Source organism: Chinchilla lanigera, unplaced genomic scaffold (assembly GCF_000276665.1).
Source record: "Chinchilla lanigera isolate Chin_1 unplaced genomic scaffold, ChiLan1.0 scaffold00024, whole genome shotgun sequence".
NCBI lineage: Eukaryota > Metazoa > Chordata > Mammalia > Rodentia > Chinchillidae > Chinchilla > Chinchilla lanigera.
The window spans coordinates 22,257,249-22,282,199 of record NW_004955425.1 but is presented as its reverse complement, the minus strand read 5'-3'; the positions used below and the strand labels follow the sequence as shown (position 1 = coordinate 22,282,199).

The following is a 24,951-nucleotide window of genomic DNA, read 5'->3' as shown; positions in this document are numbered from 1 at the left end:
ATCAGGGAAAAACTGAGGCACAGAGAGGGCTAAGTGATTTGCCCATAGTCATTCAAACTCTAAACAGGAGAGATTCTGTTTCTGCCACCTCTCTTAAAGTAGCAGCAGTTGGTAGATGCACGTGACTCGATCAGACAGTTTACTCCACAGGAGACGACTGTGCCTATGACTCTAACAGTCCATTCAAAAGCTGGGGTTCTCCCCTTGCCTATGGAGTAGACTTAGAGAAGTGTTCATAAGGAGTGCAGAAAAAGGTGGACACGGCAGTGTGTAACTTTGGAGACCAGGTCACAAAAGGCACCATAGCACCCTACTCGTTCTCCTCCAGATTACTGCTCTGGTGGCGTGACCCACTCCATGTGAGGACAGCAAGCAGCCCATGCTAATGCCCACCCTCCTGGCAAGGAACAGACCACACCCAGATATGACCCTGAGGCAGAAGCCCCCTGCCCCCACCCCAGCCCTGCCCTCACTGAGGGTCACATAGATGAAATGTAACCGTGTTAAACTGCTAGATTTGGAGGGAACTTATCACATAGCAAAAGAAAACAAATGCATTCTCTTACTAGCGCTTTGCTTTCACACCTGCCCTTCCTTGACCTCCCACCACACCCTATTTTATAATGCATCTTATAAACACATTATAGACACATTTTAGCTGATGTGATTGCTATGTTTTAACAGATTTATTGATATGTGATATACCATAACACTGGCAAATTTAAAAATTGTGATAAAAATCTCCATTTTCACCATTTTTAAATGTACAATTCAATGACATTGGGCCAGAGATATAGCTCAGCAGCACAAGCGCCTGCCTGGCAAGCACAAGGTCCCGAGTTCGATTCCCAGTACCAAAAAGAAAAAAGAAACCTTCAGCGACATTAAGTGCATTCACGATGTTGTGTAGCTATCAGTATTGGCTAGTTCCAGAACTTTACCATCATCCCAATGGAAGGCCCATATACATAGCTGACATTGTTTTGAAAATATTAATTTTATTTTGTCTCTCAAATCTGGAACAATCATGTAGTAACAGAGATAAACCAGTTAATAGTTAAATAAAACTTTATTTAAAGGTAAACAATTTTGGAAAGAAATAATAATATGTCTAATGACAATGCAAATTTTTTCATCTTGTGTAGAATAAGAAAATCTAATGAGTTCTATTCTATTATGGATAAAATAAAACCTCAATTTTTTTTAAAGAACACAATTACTATTTAGAACTCTAAATCCATTGAATGTGAGACATGCCCAGTGTACACAACAATCAAGGACAACCAAGGAATCGCGGACAGCTGTCGAGGGTGCAGCAGGCAGAGCCAACAGATGTCCTGTGGCGCTGGCCTCCAATCTTAGAACATAACAATGGAAACTCTAGTGGAAAGAAAACAGGACAAGCAGGCTCAGTGAGCCCTACTATCTGCCCTGGGCTTTGGAGTGAGATGGCATTTGCCCAGCTGTTTGCCAACTCAGCTGCTGAAACAGATGTCACTAGCTCTAGCACCATTTCCTTCCAGTGGTCTTGTTTCAGTATAGTACAAGGTAACTGTGACTGGGAAATACCACTACTAACTAAAAGAAGGCTGTATGATCGGGATTTAAATCATATTATTTCATGGTTTTAGTTTCTAGTGTCTTATGAAGAATGGAAATGAAGATCGTTGACAAGAGAGAATCTCAGCAGGGCAAGTTCCCTTCCGTCCTGTGGAGAAGACACCACAGCCACGCTTCTACATCTTCTACAACTGCCCAGTTACACAACAGCAAACAGGACAACAGTGTTTGGGAGACGCTGATGTTAGCCCTGTGCTCAGCACACCGGATGAGCATCTCTCCTGGTGTGTGGTTTTCCCCTTTGCTCATTTGTTCATTCACTTATTTTAAACCATGTGCTGTCTTCCACATCCTACGCGCTGTCCCAGGCACTGATGATAAGCAGTGAACTAAGCAGCGGAGCTAGTGCAGAAAACACAGTGTTTGCCCCGTTCTCTGAGTGTGATACTCTGCAGCTAATCTGAACTCCCCACCTTAGCAGGATGTGGACGGGCCTGAGAAAGGACTGCAGGTCAAACTATACATCTGCTTTCCCTAACTACAGGTCCCTAATGGAAGCAGACAGAGAATGAGAGACACAGCGCAAACCTCTGCTGTACCTAGGCCAAGTGCCCACCTCTGTATCAGGAAGAAATGACCCTTCCTGGGGTTTCTCAGCAATGCTCGGAACAGAAGCATAGCTGGCACTGAGTGAGGACAGAGAGCCACAGTCACGATGGTGAGCTTTCATGCAACTTAGGAAAAACCTCGCTGGAGAGATGCCACAGATCCAGGTGCCCCCCCGGCCCCCAGTCCTCCTGGTGTCCTCCAGGGGCACAGAATGACCCAGCCACATTCTCTGGGCAGGGCTGTGGCTTCAACATTAGGGGCCAAGGAAAGTCAGGGCTCAGCATGTTCCTCAACTCAGGGGCTGCTCAGAGTGGAGAGCAAGGCAGCCTTCCCAGCACCGGACGCTGGAGTGAAGAGGAATGGCAAGAGGAGAGCCACAGGGGAGCTGGGGGTGGCAGGAAGTCTAGACAGAATGAGCAACGGCTGGGGGTGAAATGTAGGGTAAAAACACATTTCTTTATTGTAAGAACCCAAACCAAAATGTTGGCACATTGCCATACTGGCCTTTAAGGAATGAGCCTTGCACTCCGCGATGAGATGTGTGGGTGAGAGGTGAGCTGAAGGGGTCATCACCACCCGCTGATGGGGGAAGCCCTGGCCAGCAGAACCCAACAACTGTCTGCCTGCTCCCTTGTTACAAGAAATGTGAGTCACTCCAATAAAACCCGCTGTTGGCAGAGCGATCGCTAACATCTGACTTATGAGGCAAAAAGAGCCAGCTGCTCTAGCCCCCAGGACTGAAGAAGAGTATCCAACATCAAGTCCCCAGCTGTCGCACAGCTGGGAGGCAGAGATGAGCCAGCCACCCGCCTGCAGACTCAGCGTGGGCCAGCAGCACCAGTGCTCAAGTGGTCTGACATGCACCAAGGGTTGAAAGTAGACTCCCCGGTGTAGTTTGGGAGCAAGAGAAGGGCTGAGTGGGACAGGGGCCAGGTAGGTAGAGAACAAATGGGATGAGAGGCCACAGCAGTCAAAGCCTGAGGTCCAGCGTGCAACAGAAAGACATTTCTGCCTCTGTGAAATCCTACATCCAGGGGCCCCAGGCGCCGGTGGCCTTGGGGTCGCAGCGGGGGTCCTGCTCCGGATAGTGCACGGGCACTGAGTGTTTCTGATAGAACTGCAGCCGGCCTAGGAGTTGCCTGACGAGGTGGGGATGCTCTCCGGACAGGTCGTGCCTTTCTTCTGGGTCTTGGTCAATATTAAAGAGCCACAGGCCCTTGGTTGGGGGGTCTGATGAGTGCACCTCAGAAACACCGTATTCAGACGGTGGGGGGAACCAGGATCCACAGCCTGAAGGAGAAATGAGACTGTTTACCAGGGGAGCAGCGGAGGGGCAGGTTCTGATCCCAGAGAGTCCAGGAGGGTCCTCCTGGTTTAAAGTGTGGATGGTTCACAGTATGCAGCACTCGGGCTGTCTCTAGATTGTTCTCACAATCTGGCTTCAGGGTATTGATAGACACATTTTGCTGTTTTACAACTGGGGACATGCAGAAATGTGTGTGTGTGTGTGCGTGTGCGCGCGTGTGCGTGTGCGCACGCACACACATGCAAGGGGACATTTAGTTATCACAATGGATGGGGGGGTTAGGGTGCTCCTAGTATTCAGTGGGCATGGATCAGGGCTGCTAAGAAATCTTACAATACATGAGACAGTCCCAAACGATGAATCACCTTGTTAAAAATGCCCAAAATACCAAGAATATGCCATTATAAATGTCTGCTGTTTTTTTTTTCCTGTCCGGGGCATGGAATTAAGGGCCTTGTGTACTGAGATGCACTGAGCTGCACCCCCAGCCCCATCTCCATTCTCAGCACTGCATAAGGCATTGCAGCCTTCGCCACCTCACCTCGCACTGATGAAGGATTCAAAGGACATGGAGCTAGAGGATATCGTTAAGGAAGTGGCCCAGTTCCCAGGTACACCGCTAGGGAGGGTGTGGCTCTCAGGGACTCTGCTGACTGGGTTTGCTGTTTGACTGCCACACAAACCCGAAATCCATATTCTCCATGAAGTATTTCCAACAGCATTTCTTGCTTTCACACCTACTACAGCTAATTCCCAATTTGTGTTTGTTTGCTGGCTTCTGTTTTTGGCAGTACTAGTCAGTGAAACCATTTCTTTTCATCTTGAGACATAACAATGGAAGCTCTGGACCTGGAAACATGCTGAATCTTAAAAGTAGGACTAGCAACCTCAGAACACTTTCCTGTGATACACATCAAGAAGAACCATGTAAGATTTAAAGGACACGTTAACCTTTCAGGGGGCTCAGGAGTCTTAAGGAGATAGGTGGTGATTAGAATAAGAGTGATAGTGTCCTCTCTTGCCTGAGAAATGACCACACGAATAAAACACCAAGAGCACGAGTAACCTGGAGAACTGCCCTAGGACCAGGGCAACCCAGGCCACTGCAGGAAGGGACATCAATTAAGCTAAGCATGCTACCTGGGAAGCCGGTGAGGAGTTTCCAATTTCTATGTCTGATTGCAGCATGGATAGAGGTGTTAAAGGCTGAATATTCTAGAAGAGAAGAATCATCTTTTGCTGGAGCTGTGCTGTTCCTGGGACCTGGGAAGAAACAGTTTGTAAGAGTTAGATTGCTGTTATTGGAACGTGGAGTTATAAATCAGCACTTTTATATCCTTCCTGCAGAACAGTAGCTCGTATTCAACACTGGAGTGCAAATGTGTGTCCTGCCACAGAAATGAATCTCTTATTAAATATAAACAGAAAGCTATAGTTACATTAAATGTCAGTCATAAACCACCACAAATATAAAGGAAATCCCAAAGAGATTAGAATACTAATTCATCCCTAAAATCACTGTGCTCTGCCAATGTGCAGCTGGCCATGTGCAGAACAGTGTTCTGTTAAAGCACAATGAGTTGATTTTTGGTGATTGTTTTTGGCTTATTTTGCTCATAAATGTGTAAATTATATTTTCTGTGTATATGTACAATAAATTATAAAATGCACATTTAACGGAGCCTATCTCAATGTAGGAAAGTTCAACCATGCCTCACTCTTTAATTCATTCATTCATTCATTCCTTCTTTCTTTCGCAGCAAGGGGGATTGAACCCAGGGCCTCACACTTGCTGTGCAAGTGGTCTACCACTGAGAGAAATGTCAGACTTTTTTTGATTTTTTTAGACAAGATCTTGCTAAATTGGGATCCTCCTGCCTCAGTCTCCTAATTAGCTGGGATTACACATGTGTACCATTATGTCTGGCTGTATAGATTTATTTTTCAACCACATGTATGAAATCTAAATAAGTAACAATGCTCACTCAGGTAGTCAGAATAACTAGAAGAATAAATTTGGTATACAAATGACTGGCATTGTCATGGATTACATTAATTTACTGTAAGACCTCAAGATGATTTTAAGGGGACCGACTGCTAATACCTACACACTTTTGAGTTTGGAATCAGTAAAGAGGGAGTGACCAAGCAGACGGGGCTAAAGATACTGCTTTTGTTACTGATAAAGTCAACGGAGGGGACACGGCTTCAGACTTGTGGCAGAGCTTCCGCTAATAAGTGACCTTCAGTTTAGAAACATTCAGCCACCACCGGTGATCTTGCCAGACGACCTAAGGGCACAGAGCAGGCCAGCAGACATGCAGCTCAGAAACTCAACACGAAGGCAGGGCTGAGCGAGCTCCCTGAGCTCCTCCTTTGGGCTCCCTCTGCGCAGCACAGCAGAGAGGAGTCGTGGGCGGGGCTCTAGCTGAAGCCCTCAGTGCACCCAGGGGGAAGGGTGGGGGCTCCCAGACCTCACTCCTTTGTATCCAAATTTAAAAGCCTCAACTCTGGGCCTCTTCACCTTGTTTTAAGTTCACATTTCTCTGCTAACTTTTCAAGTAGTTGCAGCAGTCCCTTCGGGAGCACTTCAAAAGGCTGCTGGCCTAGTAACTAAGGGTGCGTGGGGTGTCTGTCCTCAGCTGGGTGCAGACTGAAAAGCGCACGTGCCTGCAGTCCTGGCTGCCTGGGAGGACGGGCAGGAGGACAGAGTTCAAGGTCAGCCTGGGGGACACAGGAGGCCCTGTCTCAAAGAGAAAAAACAAGGCTTTGCGAGCACCCTTTCCCCAAGCAGGACTCCAGCACTCTTAGCAGGGAGCCTGCTGGCAGTGGAAAGGCTGGGCCCCGCCCTGTTTGGAACCAATCCTGTAGATACACATGGAGGCTGAGCCAGGAAATGGCGATGGTTTCAGAGCTTCAGTCTTAATAAGCACACATCAATAGATCTTCAGCACCGAGAGGAAAGCCTTTCTGACTGCTTGCTTCTCTGTTTGTGTTTTGGCTCCAGCACAAACGGATGCATCGAGGGGTGGACAGCTGAGGGATGTCCGTCGTGGGAAGTGGCTCTCCCTGAACGCTGATCAAACTGTGAGTCCTGGCATCTCACTCGCTCAAGCTGTGTGAAGGTCATGTTTCCACACCAAAGACCGCTCACAAAACGAGCATGCTTGGTGGACACACAGAAGAAACAGCTATCTCAGCCACACTTACATTTATATACATTTTTTTCTTAAAACAAACAAGAACATAAAGTACCTAAACAATAAATAAATCCAAGACTAAACAATGAAGCATGCTATCACTCCAACTTTTTTTTTTTCATTTTGGTTTTTTTTATTTTGGACATTAAGCAAAGAGAACACAATAAAGAATGACACAACCACACTCTGTGAGCCGTCACCCAGAATAAACACATGTTAACATTGTGCCATATTTGCTTTCTAAAAAAAAAAAAAAAAAAAGAATTTGGACAGCAAAGATGACAGTAAAGTCTCCTTTATTGCCTCCTCAATCCTACTGTCTCCACTCCCTCTTCCATGCGCTGCTTCTGCATTGTAAACTGCAGGAGCAGATGTGCCAAGGGATAAGATATAGTATTGCTTTATATTCTAAAAATGTACATGCATCTGTGATGTTAAACATGTCCTATAACTTGCTTTATCATCCACTGTTGTGAACTTAGAGCTCTGTGATTCCTCTTAACTGCTTAATATTTCACCATATTAAAATATCACATTTTAAAAATCTAGTCCCCTGTAGGGCATCCAGGTTTATTATTATTGTTGTTGTTGTTGTTATTATTATTATTCAGTGAACACCACTGTCCACATCTCCTTGTGCACATGTGCCTGAATTTTTCCAGGATGAGTCTAGCAGAACTACCCATCTGCAAGATACACACATTTCCAACTTTATAAATATACCATTGGCCTTCTTTACTGGTTAATGTTCCATTTCTCTATATTTCATCTTATATCTGAGGCTTTCTTACTTAAAACCTATTGTTAATCTAAAGGTTTTAGAGAAAAACTTCATCTTTTTTTTCATTTAATCAGCAAGAGCTATCTTTTTCTGTGTCAATCCAGGGGCTGCTCTGAAAGCACTTTTTAGTGACACCTGTGGAGAAAAGTACACAAATCACCAGGATGCAGCTTGGTGAGCAGTGAGCTGTCCCCAGTTAGCAACACCCGAGTCAAGAGACAGAACATTGCTAGGACTTCAAGATCCATGTCCCTGGCCTCTCCCTCCTCTCCCCAGGACCTGCCACCCCAACTCTGAGCAGCAGAGACACCTTTGCCTGCTTCTCAACTTAACGTAAATGGAAACTATGAGGTATGTTATTCTGATTCCTGGCCCATTTGGGTCCACATAATGTTTATGAGATTCATTTACATTGTTGGTATTTAGCCTGTTTCTAGTACTTCACTCATTGCCATCGCTGGATAGTATTATGCTGCATGAAAATTCCATTTCTCATCTTACATTTGGACTTAATACTCACTCAGAATTGATCTTTGTCTATGGTGTGAGTAGGCACCAAGCTTCTTCCCCCCCCCCCCCGAGTGTGGCTTTCAACTGACCAAACACCTTTTATTGCAAAGAACATGTATATTAAAGGTGTACAATGTGATGTGTGTGTGTATATATGTATATAGGTCCTCCAATCAAGCTAATTAATCACTTCACATAATTACTTTTTTGTGAGACCACTTCAAATCTACTCTTTAAGCATATTTCAAGAACACAATGTATTGACTATAGTCACCATGCTGTACTTCAGAGCTCTAGAACTTACTCTTTGTAAATAAAAGTTTGTACCTTCTGACCAATCCTTACTCCACAGTCCCTAGCAATCATTGTTTTACTATTTCTATGAGTTCTACCTTCTTAGATCCACATATAAGTGAGATCATGCAGTGCTTGGCTTTCTGTATTTGGCTTATTTTGCTTAGCATAATGTCCTCTAGGATCATCCATGTTGTCACTAATCCTAGCCCATTTTAATTGAGTCATAACTTTATTCTTTAGTTGTAAGAGCTCTTCATATATTTTAGATACAAGTCCCTCATCAGATGCAAATATTTTCTCCCATTGTATGCAATGTCTCTTTGCTTTCTTGATGGTGTTCTTTAAAACACAAAAGTTTATTTTGATGAATTCCAATTTTTCTGCTCTTGTTGTTTAGGAGTAATAATACATGGATTTGGGGAGAGATGCAAAGAACTGACAAATCCACAAGAACAGACCAAAGGTGGAATTTATCAAACCCTATCCTTGCTAGTTTAAAACATTTTTTAAAAAATCTATAATGGTACAGACTTTGCTTGCTTTGAAGTAACATTGTGCAGCTTTTGTATAAAACAGACAAATACAATTGTCCAGCTCATTTCCTTTTAAATACACTTAAAATAAGCAGGTGGGTCTATTTCAGATTTTAGATCAAAAACTTTATTGGGGATATATATGGGTATGGTGAATCAGTAATAGATGTTAAGTGGAACCTTCTTCTGGACAGTTTATCAATTGTTGTTTTCCCAGTTGTGTAACCTGCAGTGATAGGATCCTTCAAGAGAAAATATGGTTATAAAATTGTTCAGAATTAGACTTTTAATATATTCTATCATTGCTTTTTTTTTTTGGTGCTATATCCTAGAACTACTGTTCAATCCCAGGCCACAAAGATTCACACTTATGCTTTCTCTTTTAAGAATTTACAGTTTTAGCTCTTCTATTTAATTATTTGATTCATTTTGAATTATTCTTATGCATTTGTGAAATAGGACTTCAACTTCATTCTTTTGTGTATAGATTTCCAGTTGTCCCAGCATTATTTGTTGAAGAGATTATTCTTTCCCTATTTGATTATCTTGGCGTCTTTGTCAAAAACCAACTGACCATAATGGGAGGTTTTTATTTCTGGACTCTTAGTTCTAGTTTATTGATCTATGTGCCTATTCTTATGCCAACACCACACTGGAGCTTAGGAGTGAGTTTTGAAATGAAGGAATCTGAGTCCTCCAACTTTAATTTTTCCCAAGATGGCTTTGGTTACTCTGGGTCCTTTGGATTGCCTTATGAATTTTCAGATCAATGTATGCAGATAGAGCAGCTTGGATCCTGTTAGGGATTGTAGATCAATTCGACAAGTACAGCCATCTTAACAAGACTGTCTTCCGATGCATGAACACTAGATGCTTTTCACCAATTTAAGCTTTCTTTAGGTTCTTTGAACCATGTTTTGTAGTTTTCAGAGGATAGCCTTTATACTTTTATACTTCTTTTCATATATTTATCCTTTTTTCAGGGTAGGGGGAGCTGGGCCCTTGCAAATGATAAGCATACACTCTAACACTGACATATATCCGTAACATAAAAATTTAAGTATTCTATTCTTTTTTGATGCTATTACACATGTGTTTTCATAATTTCATGTTTTGTTCATTGCTGCTGTATAGAAATACAAATGATTACTGTATTGTACAGTTTCTTATTTAACTCCTTAAGGGTTTTAATATACAAGAGCATGGAAATTTTACTTCCTTGCTAATCTGGGCATTGTTTTCTGCCCCTTTTCTTGCCTAACTGTCATACAATGCTGATATGAGTGGTGAGAGCAGACACCCTGGTCTTGTTCCTGACGTAAATGAAAGGCATTCAGTCTTTCACCGTGAAGCATGTTGCTAGCTGTGGTTTTTTGCTAGTTGCTCTTTATCAAGTTGAGTAAGACTTCTTCATTCCTAGCTTGAGAACTTTTATCATGAAGGGAGGGCTCAGTTTTGTCAAAAGGCTTTTCTGTATCTACTGAGATTATCAAGTGCTTTTGTTATTTATTCCATTGGCATGGTATATCATATTAATTAATTTTAGATGTTAAATTAACCTAATATTCTTAGGACAAACTCCACTTAGTCATAATGTATAATCCTCTTATATATTGTTGTATTACATCTGTTAGTATTTTGTTGAAGACTTCTGTATCTATAGTCATAATAAATATTGAATTATTTAATTGATGTTTTCATTACTGAACTCACAGTGGACAGAACAGACTGTTGGGATGAAAGCCAAGAGACACAGATTTCCTAGGATGTCAATAATGTTAAAAATTTCTCTGACAAAGTTAGACTAGATCCAGCCGGGCGTGGTGGCGCATGCCTGTAAGCCCAGCACTTGGGAGGCTGAGGTAGAAGGATCATTGTGAGTTCAAGGCCAGCCTGGGCCACATTAATGAGTTCAAGGCCAGCCTGAACTACATAGTGAGACCCTGTCTAAAAAAGATCCCCCCCCCAAAAAAGTTAGACTAGATGCAGATTTAAGAAATATCTGTTGAATAACAACTACATGTTAATAAAGCATTGTGATCTAAAGCTCAATGACTAAAATGATGAGCAAATAGATATCTAAGAAAAGTTTTGAAGGTAAAAATCTAAGACATTTGCTGACAAAAGGTTATAAAATAATTAAAGTTCCAAGGCTTCAAGGTTGATAATCAGTAGGATATGGTTGATCTTGGTGGAATAGAGATGCTGGTGCGGGGGCAGTGGGGAGACTATATTTCTGACTTAGAATACTCACTGGGGGAATGAATAAGGCTCCTGGTGGAAATGTCCACCACTGGAGCTAAAGGAATGCCCTGAATGAGAAATTCCAGCCCCACTGATCTGAATGTTCCCTGCCCAACAGTGACCCCTGAGTGCTGGAATGGATTTGCTGTCTGGAGAGTGAAGTAAAAGCAAAGCAGAAGCCCAGAAACAAGGCTCTGAGGGCCAAAGGAAAACCACTAGCAAATGAGAAAATCATTGGAGAGGAAAACGTTATACAGGAGGTGAAGAGAGTAGAGGGTTCAGACCTTGAGTCAGAAAGGCCAAATATCCCACCCATCAGTGATAGATAAGAAGGCACTGCTTTTAGGGGCTGGGGATTTAGCTCAGCGGCAAAAGTGCCTGCCTGGCATGCGCAAGGTCGTGAGTTCGGTTCCCGGTACTGGAGAAAAACCAAAAAAAAAAAGAAGGCACTGCTTTTGTTAACCTCCAGGCAGAAACTGAGTAGCAACAGACAAGCACACACAATACGGAATAGCCTTCTCTTTCCCTTCTGAGCTGAAAGCTACCTCTGAGATAACAGAACTTTCTTGCAGGCAGAAATACTCAGGAATAAGAGGCATTGACTTTGGAGGTGAAAAAGATGAGCAGAAAGCATTAGGGTGAAAGAAACCCTATCTACCTTACATCCCATGCAGTAAGCTCCTTTATCAGAGTAAATCTGAAGGAGGTCAAGTTTCCAAAAGGAGGCTGACCATGGTTTCAGAGCAGAAGTGTGTTCTGCAGATCTGGAAGCTATTCCAGAAGCACCTAAAGGAGCTGTTGAGAAGGGATGAGGAGGTGGTGGGTAGCGGTCCTCTCCTCTATGTTGCTCACCTCTCTACTTCAGCAGAGCAGTTCAAACTGTCAGTATGAATCTACAGTACTGGTAAAGTACATTGTCACTTGAAAGACACTGATTAGTGACAGATGATGGACTCACCAACAGGGAAGGGGCTGAGGCACCCTTCTGATCTTCATGAACAGCAACCCTGCTCTCTTGAGCAGGCTGCGTAGGGCATGCTCCTGACTCTGGAAACTACTGTCTAATACAGTTAACAACTGTATATTTATAAAACACGTTTTTTACAACTATACAATTTATATGAAAAATATAGAAAAATAGGTATAGAAAAAAATTACCTATAATTTTATTGGTTGCTATCAACATCGTGGCGTGTAACCTTAGGCTTTTAATTACATAATGCTTAAAAAATAAACACATTAGCTTTCCTGCAAATATGAAGAGGAAGTTCAGAGAAGACAGGAAGTTTTCATGCCCAAAGAAAATAACATGTATGTGTGGGTTGGCAAGAAATTGATAGAGAACCTTATATCTATCCAAATATGAAAGCGAGCAAGAACCAGGTTGGCTTCTGAAGAGGGGAATGGTGAACCTGAGGACTAGCTAAGAAGGGTGCTGCTTCGGGATGCACGTGGGGAGAATGGGGTGTCACAGAAAGCAGCCCGTGCAGTCATGCAGAGGGACTCCTGGATACAGGAAGATGAGGCCAAGCAATAGAGACCAAATGGTGAGAAGGGTGAATTCAAGAACTGGGTTTGTCTTCTAAAGCTTTCAGGGGTGAAAGCAATTAAAAGTGATAATGAACATAATGGTGAGGACAGCTAGTATTTGTAAAATATAGCAGAGACTAGGTGTTGTTTTAAGCATCTGCTGGGTGAAGAAACCAAAGCACAGGGGGATGAAGGCGCACAGTGCCAATATGGCTCAGTACATGGAATGTCCTGACAGTCAGTGCTTCCCAAAGTCTGGAAGGACAGGCCTCTGTGGGGAGGGCTTGGGCAGGATCCCATGTATCCATGCAGGCTGAACAGGACGGTCCTATCTTCTCTTCTCTGAAATGCTGCTGAAGTAGAATGAGCGGGGCACAGTGGGACAGTGGGGTGTAGGAAGATCTCCTGTTGTGACGCTGGCGAAACGCAGTCCTAGTGATGGTAGGAAACAAGGATGCTGGCAAGGGTTATGTGCTTGAAGTGAAGTCCTGCCACCCACTGTCCAGGGAGGCCACAGTGCTCAGCAGCACAGAGCAGGCCCTTCGATCTCAGCTCCTCCCCTCACTAGCCGTGTGGTCTTGGTGTTAGCCGGTCCTGGGTTTCACTTTCCTCGTGTGTACAATGAGGACAATGGTGTCACCCTCACAGGACGCTACAGCCTAAATGTGACCACACACTGAAATGTTCAGTGCTGAGTCCAGCATACAGAAAGTGTGCGATAACTACTATTACTACCAGTTGTGCAACCTTGGGCAGTGCTGGGAACTCCCCATGCCTCAGTTTACTACCTGTGAAATTAGTTTGATAATGCAAAGCAAGATAAGGTATTAACAACGCTTGGTGCTTAGTATAGTATCTGGTGTGTCGTAAGACTATTTTCAGTGCTGTCAACATTAAAGATAACACTCTAGGAGCCAATACTTAAAATACTTACTGTTTACTTATAAACATAAAACACTGCTTTAAGTGTCCTATATACATTAACTCACTTCATTCCTGAAACAGCTCTATGAAATGAGTAATAATGATCGCTGAATGCTAATTATCATCAGTATAATACAGATTTTTTTTTTTTTACTTCTTCTTATACCCAAGACAGAGAAAAGTAGGAAAAGACGAGGAAAGTAGGCAAAAGTCATTATTATACTAGAAAAACAAAATCAGTAAAACCACACACACACACACACACACACCCCAAAAAACCTTAAAAAACAAAATGTAAACCCACTACTCTGGTCTGGGCTTGGAAAGCATCTATACTTGCCCCCTCATTCATGTTCCAGATTGGAAAAGATTTGGGGAAACATTATTTATGGATGGGAGCTATACTCTGCCACTCTGAGAATGTGGTCCCTTTTCTACCCCGTTCTTTCACCTGTCATTCGTTTCTGCTGAGCTCTCTGTGTTTTTAATCACTTTTGTAATTTACAAACACCAGTCTAAAGATTCATTCTCCTGCAACTGACCCATTCGCTTTCTGCTGCCAGTTGGTGCCATCTTTTTAACTTAGTGATGTGTACATATTTTCTTACAGTAAAATCTACCCACTTGGATGCCATGGGGGAAAACGTCCAGTTTTTCCAGACTCAGTTATCAGCTTCACCGAGACACAATGCCCAGCATTCACAGCTTCAAGGAGGAAAGGTTTATTTGGGTACATGTTTCAGTCCAGGTTTGGCAGGCTCCAGAAGGAGACACGGCAGCCAGAGGGTCAGAGTGGACAGGAAGCGGGAGAGGATGGGAGAGGAGAGGAGCCCCTCCAGGCCACACCCCTGTGACCTCTCCCAGCCAGATTCCACCTTTGACAGCATAGTCAGCTCCCAGCCCCACTATTGTCACCTTCTAAAACCCCACCTATAAGCACAGGAGACCTTGGGGGGGGCATTTAGATATAAAAGATAACAATGTGTTTCTTACTATAGAATCCTTTCAGATATATTTTTAGTAAACAGGCAAAATTTAGGTTTAATGAACAGCAACTACCTTCAACTTTTGTGCTTAAAAGCTTTTTAGTGTATCTTGTTTGATTGTTATGTGAATCAAGTGTCTTTCTCCTACAATGTACATTAAAGCTTAATTTACACTAAACATTGGATTGGTTGGGCAGTTTTTCCTGGACAATCTAATGACAGTTAAGTGAAGTACAGGTTGCTAAGGTCCCTCTGCCCTGCCAGGTGGTGGCTCTGTGCACAGCTGCTGGACGGAGGCGCTGACCCATGTCTGGGTCTCATCTCCAGCTGTCTTGTGGCTTTGCTGGCCTCAGCAGCTGTAGGCTGAGGCCAAGACCAAGTTCTCATTGCTGTGCGGTAAGAACATCCATACCCAGATGTGAGGCTGCGCAGTGTTGTCTTGTTTCTTATTTTAAAAATCATTATAGATCTAAAAACAGAAACTTTTTTCTAAAAATAATTTCCTTTAACACTAGCTGGAACTGTTGTAGGCAACTGAGTTAGATAGAAATATTATAGGCAGTCAGATAGGGGCAGGCCCTCAAAGGAGCCAGTGCAGAGGATGAGATACCTTGGAACTGTGGGGGAGACAGGCACCTCTGCTGTGGGACAGACCACAAGGGCCAGACCTCAAGACAAAAGATAAAACAAATGCACCCATATATCTCCCTAAGGATAAACCTCAGGGACTGATATTCTAAATAGGTCTTTATCACCTTGAGAAAGCCAGGAAGAGTCACCAACTCAACCCCCTACAGAAAAATCCCATTCTATATTCATGCTGATCACTGCAGGACTCACTTCCCCATCTGATTCCGATTTTATCAGTTTTACCTGAGCAATTATCTATGTAACCTTATTGGCCGACCATAGTTTTGTCCTATCTCATGCCCACCTTGTGATTTCCCATGTTTCCCACCTTGGACCCAACCTCACATCGTGGCTTTGCTCTATAAAATCCTTGGCAACCCACTTGAATCCCCTTCTGTTGCTCTCTCAGACAGAAATTTTCTTTACTTCCTCGATTTTACAGAACACAAACTCGTCCCAGATACCTAGCAGTTTGGGAGTTTCTTTCCCCTATATCAGAATCTCCTGCCCTCCATGCTGGTACTTTACTGACCCTCTCTGCCTACTTTCTGAAGATGGAGAAAGTCCCAGCTCCTCACGGGTGGCTCTCCTAGCTGGAACACTGGGGTGCAGGGCTCCTAGAAATTTAGCAGCAGCACCTCTATGCCATTCCTCTCTAGTTTTTTGTTTGTTTGGTTTTTCTTTTTCTTGTCTTTTTGAGACAGAGTCTCGCTAAGTAGTTCAGGCTGGCCCTGAGCTCACTTTGTAGCCCAGGCTGGCCTTGAACTCACAATGATCCTCCTGCCTCAGCCTCCAGAGTGCTGGGATTACAGGCATGCACCACCACACCCGACTCCTCTCTAGTTCTGAAAAGGAACTCTGAGAAAGTGTGTGCGTGTTAGAAGCCTCTGGAACCACCTCTCTACTATCTTATTAAATCATTCAACCACTCTGTGTCTGCTTCCTTCTATGTAAAATGGGGATAAAAAGGCTGCCTACCTCCAGGATGACAACTGTGAAGAGGAAATAAGATCCTGGGTGCAGCGGCGAGCACTCTGTGTACCTTATGGTAAAGAGCCCAGTTAAAATTTCCCCTGCAGTTGCCATTGAACTGGGAGTAGAGATAAAACTGATTGATTTACTAACTAAAAGGGCTTGTTCCAGTCAGGTTGAACCTAGGCTGTGACTTATAGCCATGAAAGTCAAGGTGCCACTGACTGCCCAACCCTGTAATGCCTGAGGTCTTCCCAGCTGCCCAGAGAAAAAGGGATTATTAAAAAATTATGAGGGAGATGTGGTAACACCACTACATTCTAGATGCTAAGTTCTACATAATACACTAAACTAAAGGTCTGGCCCAACTTGCGAAAACAGAGTGAAGCAGGACAGACAGTCTGGATTCCTGCTCTAACCTGGGATCACCTCAGTCCTGTGGTCACTTTCACACCTAACTCTGGCTCCTCTGAGCCCAATCGCCCAGCTTGGCCCAGCTCAGCCCAGCTCAGCTCAGCATGGGCTCCTGGCCTTTTGCCCCCTTTATGGACCCAAAATGACCATGCTCAGCACACCAGTTGTGCCTGTGTTGGTCTCTGCATAGCATCTGCCCCACGATAGCCCCGAAGGAGAGACCTGCCTCCTGGGAGCCCGCCCCATAGTGGTCTGTGTGGTGACACGAAGTTTTAGATGTGCCTCGTTGAGAACATCCTTCACTACCACTGTGTTGGCACTGTGTACCTAGGGAGGTGACAGTACCACCAGGGGGCCTGGTTCAAGAGGGACAGTCTAATTCATATGAAATTTTAGAAACAATACAATGAACCCAACAGCCCTCAACTGCACATACTTGAAATAAAATAAAATGTGAAGAGTTTGCTGAGGCCACCGAACCCATGAAGAGGAGAGAGAGCCAGGTGGAGCAGACTGACCTGTCCTAGGTGTGCCAGGGGCAGAGCCAGAAGAATCAGACAGAGGAAAGGAAGAGAGGAAAGAGAGAAGCAGGAAGAAAGCAGAAAAGAGAGAAGAGAGGCAAGGGGAGGCATGGGGCCAGGTCAGCCAGCATCTGGGGAGGTCCGAGGCATTTTTCCTGTCACCTTTACTCACCTGCCTCTCGGCTTGTCACACTTCTTCAAAATGAGTTGAGGCCAAGAGGTTACAAGGTAGACTGAAGCTCAGAGTAGCTGCCGCTCGAGCAGCGTCCAAGGCCTGACTGTCAGGGCACCTAACAAACACCGCTGTGTTGTTTTTAGTTATCCAAGTTGGTTATCAGCACTAGTTAATGGCAGTGTCTGCTTAGACTGGGGCCCCTGGCTTTGGAGCCACACCCCTGGGGCAGCTCCTCGGCTCAACAGACCTAAAGCCATGGGTGTTTCACTCAGCCTCTGCTTTCTCATGATTAAATGAGTAATTACCTCATGCTTTGTTTTGTTTTTTATAATTAAATGAGGTGTTACATTGCAAGCCCTTAGCAGGGACCCTGGTACATAGTAACCTCTCAGTAAATTTTTTTTTTGTACCAAGACTCAAACTCAGGACCTTGCACTTACCAGGCAGGCACTTATGCCACTGAGCTATATCCCCAGCAGTAAATGTTAACTGTTATTATTATTTATTAAATATATAGTAGTCATTGGAAATTACATGATTTAGTGAAGGCAATGTTTTTCAGACTTCTTGCATGACAAAATCTTCCCTTCAAACAAACTCTACACCACATCCTTTCTATAAGACAGCTAAAAGCAGGGCTGCTCATCCTCCACCTTAGGTCACCTTTGGCAGGGCCTGGAGGTTGCCTGAGGCTCCATGGGCTCCAGGTGGAAGCCTGTGGCTTGGGTACTGCACTCAGCGTACCCAGGTGGGCACAGGTGCAGGGAGCGAGGGGCCCAGGCCAAGGCAGCAGTAGGGAAGCTGGCACCAGGAGGCCCCATCCTTGCCAACCCTGTCCACCCCTCAGGGCCCCTGCAGCTCTGCCAGTGTGGACCAGCATGTATGACGGGGAGGCCTGGCCACCAAACAAACTCCCTTCCTTTCTGGACTTACACTTGATTGGATCAGGCTTCCTGTTCCACCCACAATGCTTATTTAGAATCCTGTCTGTTCTCAGTAAGATCCTTACAACACACAATAGGAGTATCCGGAAAAATGTGCCAGACGTGAAGCTAATCAGAAAAAGGTGAGGAGCAATATGACAGGTGTTATTTATTATCTACAAGGGGAAAACCAGAATGCTCATGATTTTTATATATGTACTCCACGTGATGCATTTCAAATGAATTTAAGCTTATGATTTTCAGTTTACAAAGTCAATTTCTCAGACACCTACTCACTCAGTCCATATTTGATATTTTAAGAGTCTTCATGAAAAAAAGAGCTTTGATGTGGCTTGCTCAGCCAAGACAGGGTTCAAATGTTAATCATTCTTGAACTGTGCATAATAAGTATTCAGAGAATGTGCCTGTTTTACAGGGAGCTTCAATAGTTGGGTAATGTCTGACACTGCCAGGAGTGTCAACTGAGAAATGTACACCAACAAAGGAAAACAATCCTGGATGAACCCCCCTCAATCCATGACCATCCTGGAAATCATGCCATGTGTATCTGAAACGAGCCAAGGAAAGATCTTCTCATGCTTTGCCTTAAATCAAATCTTGGATAAATAACATATTCTATTAAACAACATTATTAAATAACTATTAAACATTAGATAACTATTAAATAACATTATCTCTTAAACAAATATCTATTTTTGTCGATCACTACAGGTGCTACATACCAAGTCCCCAGAATGAATAAACTAGAATCCAGCAGATAACAGGAAAATAATCTTGCTAGAACATTATAGAGTCTCAAACAGTGGAGTAAACATTTGTGGCCTGAATGCATAAGCATGCAGACTCCAGAGGAGGTGTGAACACCCTGGAAGGATCCAGGAAGCCAGTGCTTGCTGACCTGGACTCTAAGGACAGGATGAAGGTGACAGGTAAGGAAAGCATGACAGATGACCCAGGAGGAAGGATGGCTGCTCTTCTCAGCCTGTTCTTCTCTTAATCTTTCTTCTTCTCAGTCTCTAAGTGAGAATATATATGCAGAATGCTCACTCCAGTGTCAGGCATGGGAAAAAAATGCTCCCTCAGGCTGAGTTGCTGGTTTTATCTGAGATTCTTTTTCAGATTCCTTTGTACTTTCTTCTTTCTCTGTTCATTTCTTAAAGAGTTTTCATTCCCCCAGTTTCAGTTCAACATTCCCTTTTCTATCTTATCTCTTACCCAAATTTTTCTGTCTACCAAAGCTCCAGAGCCTCCAACCTGGGCTAACCTACCCAGGAACCAAGGGGCCAACATCTAGTCTTCTTGGTTCAATCACACATTGCCCCTTTAGTCCTGTCCCAACCCTGCTTCTGTAGGGAGGTAATCTACCCTCCAGCTCCTGTTTCTGACCTTGGCCATGAAAACAAGCTCAACCTCTTTAGTCTGCCCCTCCTCCACTCCTCCACCTTTAGCAGTGACCCAAGAGCCACACTGCCTTTTTCCAGCCCTGTGCCTGGGATATGGCGGAGGGGCAGGAGTCAGAAACCTCCTATATCTGACCACTCATAGGGTAACTTCCAAGACAACTCTCTGATGTCCCCTACGCGTTGCCATGTCTTGGATTCCCAAGCTGGGTGCTGTATCTCCGCTTCTCCTTGCTATAGATAACAGTGGTAGGAATCCAGGCTGGGAAGAGAGAGAGGTAGAGTATAGATGCTGGGGAGCCCTGACACCAAAAGACAAAGCAAGGAAGGAGTCCCTCGAAGACTGGAAGAGCTCCACAATGGTCAGAGTCTACGGAGAAGATGGTCGAGAGAGGGAAAATCTGAGACACCAGGCAACAGGAGGACTGGGTTTGGCAAACAGGATGACATGGAGACAGCAGTGACCCTGGGCTTTTTAATGCCCGTATAACCATGAACTTGAGGTCCAAGAGCTTACAACAACAAAGACAACGCGGATAGAAAGCCAAGTATGCATTCTCTCTAATCATCCTTCAATTAAAGTGGTAACAGATGGCTGGCCCTGGCTCAGTGTTCATGCATCAACCCCCTCTTAGCTCTGATCCTCTTGCACAACAGGCGCAGCTAACCCGGACGGTGGCTACTCATCGGACACACATTTTCAGTCTGTCTCTCTCTCTAAATACACGTTTTTAAAGTAATTGGTAGAGCCCATCAACAAATGGCTATAAATAGGCATTGTATGTATGAAAAAAAGGGACACTAACCAAAACATCCATCTTGAGCCTATGATTAAGATGATGAGCATGAAGCGGCTGAGCCGTCTGTTCTCTGGCTCGGGATAAAAGAAGAAAGGCTCCCCGCCCCCAGCCACAAGCCTCCTGGTCCAAAACTCCTTGCTGAAGGCCAAGCGCTTCCTGATATACAGTTCGTGCTCCTGCGTGCAGGAAAGACATGTATAGGTTCTGCACGCGTTTTTGGAAAATGATGAAATAATGTTAATTTAGTACAGTAATTCATTTGAAAGAGAGCCTTGCCCATAGTTTAGCCCTCAGTGGCTGTCAGATGAGCCTGACCTTTCTGGACAGCCTGGTGACTGCCTTCCGGCCCGTGCTGGAGTACCAGCCAGCAGTGACAACTGCAGTGCAGAAAACTGAAGCTGGCTGGTATCCATCCAAGCACAGCCCTCTGCAGTGTCACTGTCCACAGCCCCAAGTCCCGCATGTGACACACATCCTGTAATCAGTGAGGGCCGCTGGGCACTGTCTGCCAAAGGTGGAAAAGCGAATGTGCAGAACAGCTCTTTCTAGCTTACCCTGGTCTTGGCGGCAGCCCAGCTGAAATAAGGATGTTTTCTGTCTTGAGAAGCTATCAGGGTCTCACATAAATAGAGATTCAGAATACAACCACTCCTTCCAAAGAAAGCTGGAAACTGGTCTTTCCCCCACACTGATTTAGAGAGAACGAAATATTACAGTAGCACCACTGGCTCTTCTTGAGCAGCTTTGAAAAGGTTCTGTTCCACACAGGATCCACCTTAAATGTCCCGAATTTGCGGCTGCTGATTTGAATTGTGTAGCTTGACTGTGGGGTCCTGAGATTCCTGAAGTCTGGGTCCTTTCCCCGCAACCCGAGTTCATGCCATCATCCAAAGCGCTTCCTGAGCACCGAGCACCTCACAGAACCAACTCCTGCCCAGGCCGAGTCTGAGTCTGTCCTGGCCGCCCCTTCTGGGGGACCCGCGCTGTCTAGCAGTCATCTTGCCAAAGTCAATGGGAGGACGTAACATACCCCTCTGGTGCTAGCTACACACTTTCAGGGAGACGTGTTCTGCACAGCCCACACCTGAGCCTATGTAAGGAAAACCAATTACAATGGGGAGCAAAAAGAGACAACTGAATTTTCTCTCTGACTCAAGGGAGGATGCTTAGAATCAGGCAGATTTAGAAGTAAAATGGAAGGCCTGCTGCATTTTGCTAGAGGAAGGTACTCCACAGAGATGCAGATAAGCAGAACCCACATGGGGAGTGTAAATTCTGAAAATATGGCCGGTGGTCCTATAACTTCTCCTGGCCCTAGGACAGCCTGTCACATGAGAATCCTGGGAAGGAGAATAGCAAGTACCAAAACACCGTTAAAGGAGAAAACAGTTCCTCAGCAACTGATTCCACAGTCTGAAAGGACTGGATCAGAGTTTGAGCACTCGTGACAGAGAGATGATAACATTTGAGGGGACAGAAATCCCAACTGCCCTGATTTGATCATTACATGCCATATACATGCACTGAATTATAATAGTTACCCCATAAATATGTACAAATATTATATGCTAAAACATCATGATGCTGTGGAAAATTAAAAGACAGACCCTGGAGCAACACTCCTATACCTGATGGCCTCTCTTGGGGAGGAGAGGTATGAACAGGAAAGTGGGAATATTTGTATCTCACCGCTCCATGCAACTCCCAGGGCGGCTTCCTGAATGGACAGAAGATGCAGAGTAGGAAGCTGCTCTAACGGGCCAGAGGTCACTCGTGGTCTCACCCAAAGGCTTCCCTCTCAGGCTGAACTCACAGCAGAGACTTTTCCCCTTAACTGACCAAGGTTGTGCATTTTATATTTCCTTTTGTAGTACTGGGTATTCAATCTAGGGAGTGCTGAGCTACCTCCCCAGCCCTTTTCATTTTATTTTCAGACAAGATCTTGATAAGTTGCCCAGGTTGACCTCAAATTCATGATCCTCCTGCCTCAGCCTCCCAGGTAACCAGAATTACAGGTGTGTACCACCACACCTAGCAAGGCTGTGTGTTTTAGAAAAGATCACATGAAAACAACAATAGCAACAAGTCAACAAAATTTTTCTGAATATCTTTGTTCAAGGAACTGGGCAATGCTTACAGAAAAGCATTCATTAATTTTCCTTTCTTTCCCTCCTTCTTTCCACTCTTCCTTTTTGAGGATGTACTATGTACTCTTTTAGATACCAGAGAGGTGTGTGAGTACCTTCTTCCACTCAAAGAACTTAGAATGAATTGGAAAGAGAAGTGTCAACAAGAGGTAATACTTTACATGACAAATGCCAAGGGTGCAGTGACGTGTAATTTAAATAATGTCAACATCAGTGAGTACCTGGTATTGGCACGCCAGTGCAAAAAGGACTTTGTTAGGGTTTGTGTCTAGATGTCCCCTCAAAGTCTCATGGGGTGGGCTTCTAGAGTTTGTGATTGATCCATGGTCCACTGCTGGGATTATGGATGTGAGTGCTACACTCACGCTAGGGTGTGTAGCTTGCATACAATATAAGGGGGAAGAGGCTTGCTTTCTGCTGCTCCTCCCTTTTGTTCTCACTGCTTTTGCTATATTTTACAGCCATGAACTGTTGCCCTCTGTCATGTGCCACTCTGCCTTTGAGCCAGCTGTGTATGGACTGAAACCTCCACAAACTGTGAGCTAAATAAACCTTTCCTTCCTTAACTCTGGGTGTCAGGTATTTTGTCCCAGCAATGAGGAGAATAACTAAGGCAGACTTGGAGGACCAAGTATACAGAAACCCAGAGAACGAAAGCTTATTTCTGATTGGTGAGGAAAGAAAAGCCTTCCCAGAAAAGGTGAGCTGTCACGTGAGGGTTCACTCTGAGGGTCAGGAGAGCCCACTGAGGAGGATGGGCAGGGAGCAGGGGCCGGGTGAGTAGGAGGTCCCCAGAGTCTGTCTGGGCCATGGAGGATGGCGCAGCTGGCCAGAGGAGGATGGGTTGAGTCAGTTCTCTCTCACTACAGAAGTTTTTAAGCAGATAACTGGAAGCCAGTAACATTTTTTAACAGGGCACATTTTAGAAAGATTCATCTCTATGTCACTAAGATTAGGTTTCTCAGGTGACTTAAAACTGCAAAAATGTTGGCCCTCTACGCCAGGAATAACTGTGGCCCGAAGGGATAAATCAGCAGTCTGTATCAGAGCAGAAGAAACCCACAGAAGACCTGGGGCAGCAAGTGCTGAAACGGCCTGGGCCTGGGTAGAATAAAGCCTGTTAATCATTTGTAGCACATACAATTGTAATCATATATGTTTATTTAACATGAGCCTCCTCTAAATACGTTAAGACCCCAATCAGGTAGGGATAGCGACCGCTGTGTTCAGCGATGTCCTATACATCAGCACCCAGCCCTATGCAGTGCTCAGAAAATATGACTGAATGAAGGAATGTGTGAGGCCTCTGAAGCTGGGGCTGGGGCCAAGAGGATCTAGACACAGCAGGGCAGAGACACAGCCTTGGGAAACACACACTTGGGTTTTGTGTCTACCTCTCAATTTCAATTTCACAGCCCCAAGCAGTAAAGAATAAGATTGAAAGAAGAGAAACGGGTATTCAGGAAGACAGTTATTACAGGATGAGCGATATTCAAGCCCCTGAAGGCAGCTGGCCAGAGCTCCCCTTTGCACACCTGAGAACTAGGAGTAGCTGGATTCTGGAACTCAGCTACACAGGGTTCAAGGGGGCACCCGGCTCTGCAGTCAGCCAGACTGAAAAGGTCTGCCTTGCCCAACTTGCATGGAAAGTGAGAGGGAATAGCATCGGTCATCAGTAGCCAGGGTGGGTCCACAGTCCTGGTAGAGCCAAGGGTTCCCCTGAGGAGCTCTTACGATGGACTTAATGAATGGTGTCTTCTAAGGGCTGAACTCCAGGATCTTTTCTCCCAAATGGAGTAAGGAGAAAGGGGACTGTTTGCAAGCTCGAGGACAGGACACTCAGGTCCTTCTTGGTTGTGCTTGCTCTCCTGAGAGTGGAAGTGCTAACCAGGCTTCCCTAGAGAAACCACAGCAGGTACTGAGGGGCCTAGGCCAAAGCCCGATCCTCCATCCCCCAGGGACTCATCTGCTCTCACAAAAGTTTTTCACTCATGCAATGGAGCTCCAGTCTCCATGGCCATTCATGATCTGATGCTGCTCCCTGTCCTGGGGATGGATTCCTCTGGGATTGATATGGTTAAATCAGCCCGTACATAGTTTTAGGGTATCCTCTGAACACTTGAGACAAAGCCGGCAGCGTACTGGGGCTTTTCCAAGAGAAATACCTGCTACCCAAAGTGATTTCTACACACCTCCTTGCCTCCCTTGATCAGGAGATAATTACTGGGCTGTTAAAGACACAGAAGCCAAGGCCTGGCAAAGCAAGTGTGGGCTGCTTTGAGTGCCAAGGGAATGCAGGGAACCCCTGGGGTGCACCACCCAGGGGCTGTGCTCTTGCACACCTCCGTGAGTGAGGTCGGTGCCCTCAAGTTCCCACAGACACAGTGCTGTCTCCTGGCTGCCGGGCTTGGATGCGCAGCTGCTTCTCTGCTCACAGCTGCTTTCCTGTTTTACCCAGCTCCTTCCAG

The 24,951-nt window shown here is 44.8% G+C and overlaps 1 protein-coding gene across 1 annotated transcript in view; it reads right to left on the bottom strand.

The window, feature by feature from the left end:
* Positions 1–978: 978 nt before the first annotated feature.
* The window catches only part of Arsb (arylsulfatase B), a gene marked incomplete at its 5' end in the record, with an annotated part of 160,715 nt that continues 136,742 nt past the window's right edge, over positions 979–24,951 (bottom strand). The window contains 2 exon segments of the mRNA XM_013514875.1: positions 979–3,459; positions 4,616–4,738. Coding sequence (XP_013370329.1) covers positions 3,194–3,459; positions 4,616–4,738 — 389 coding nt within the window.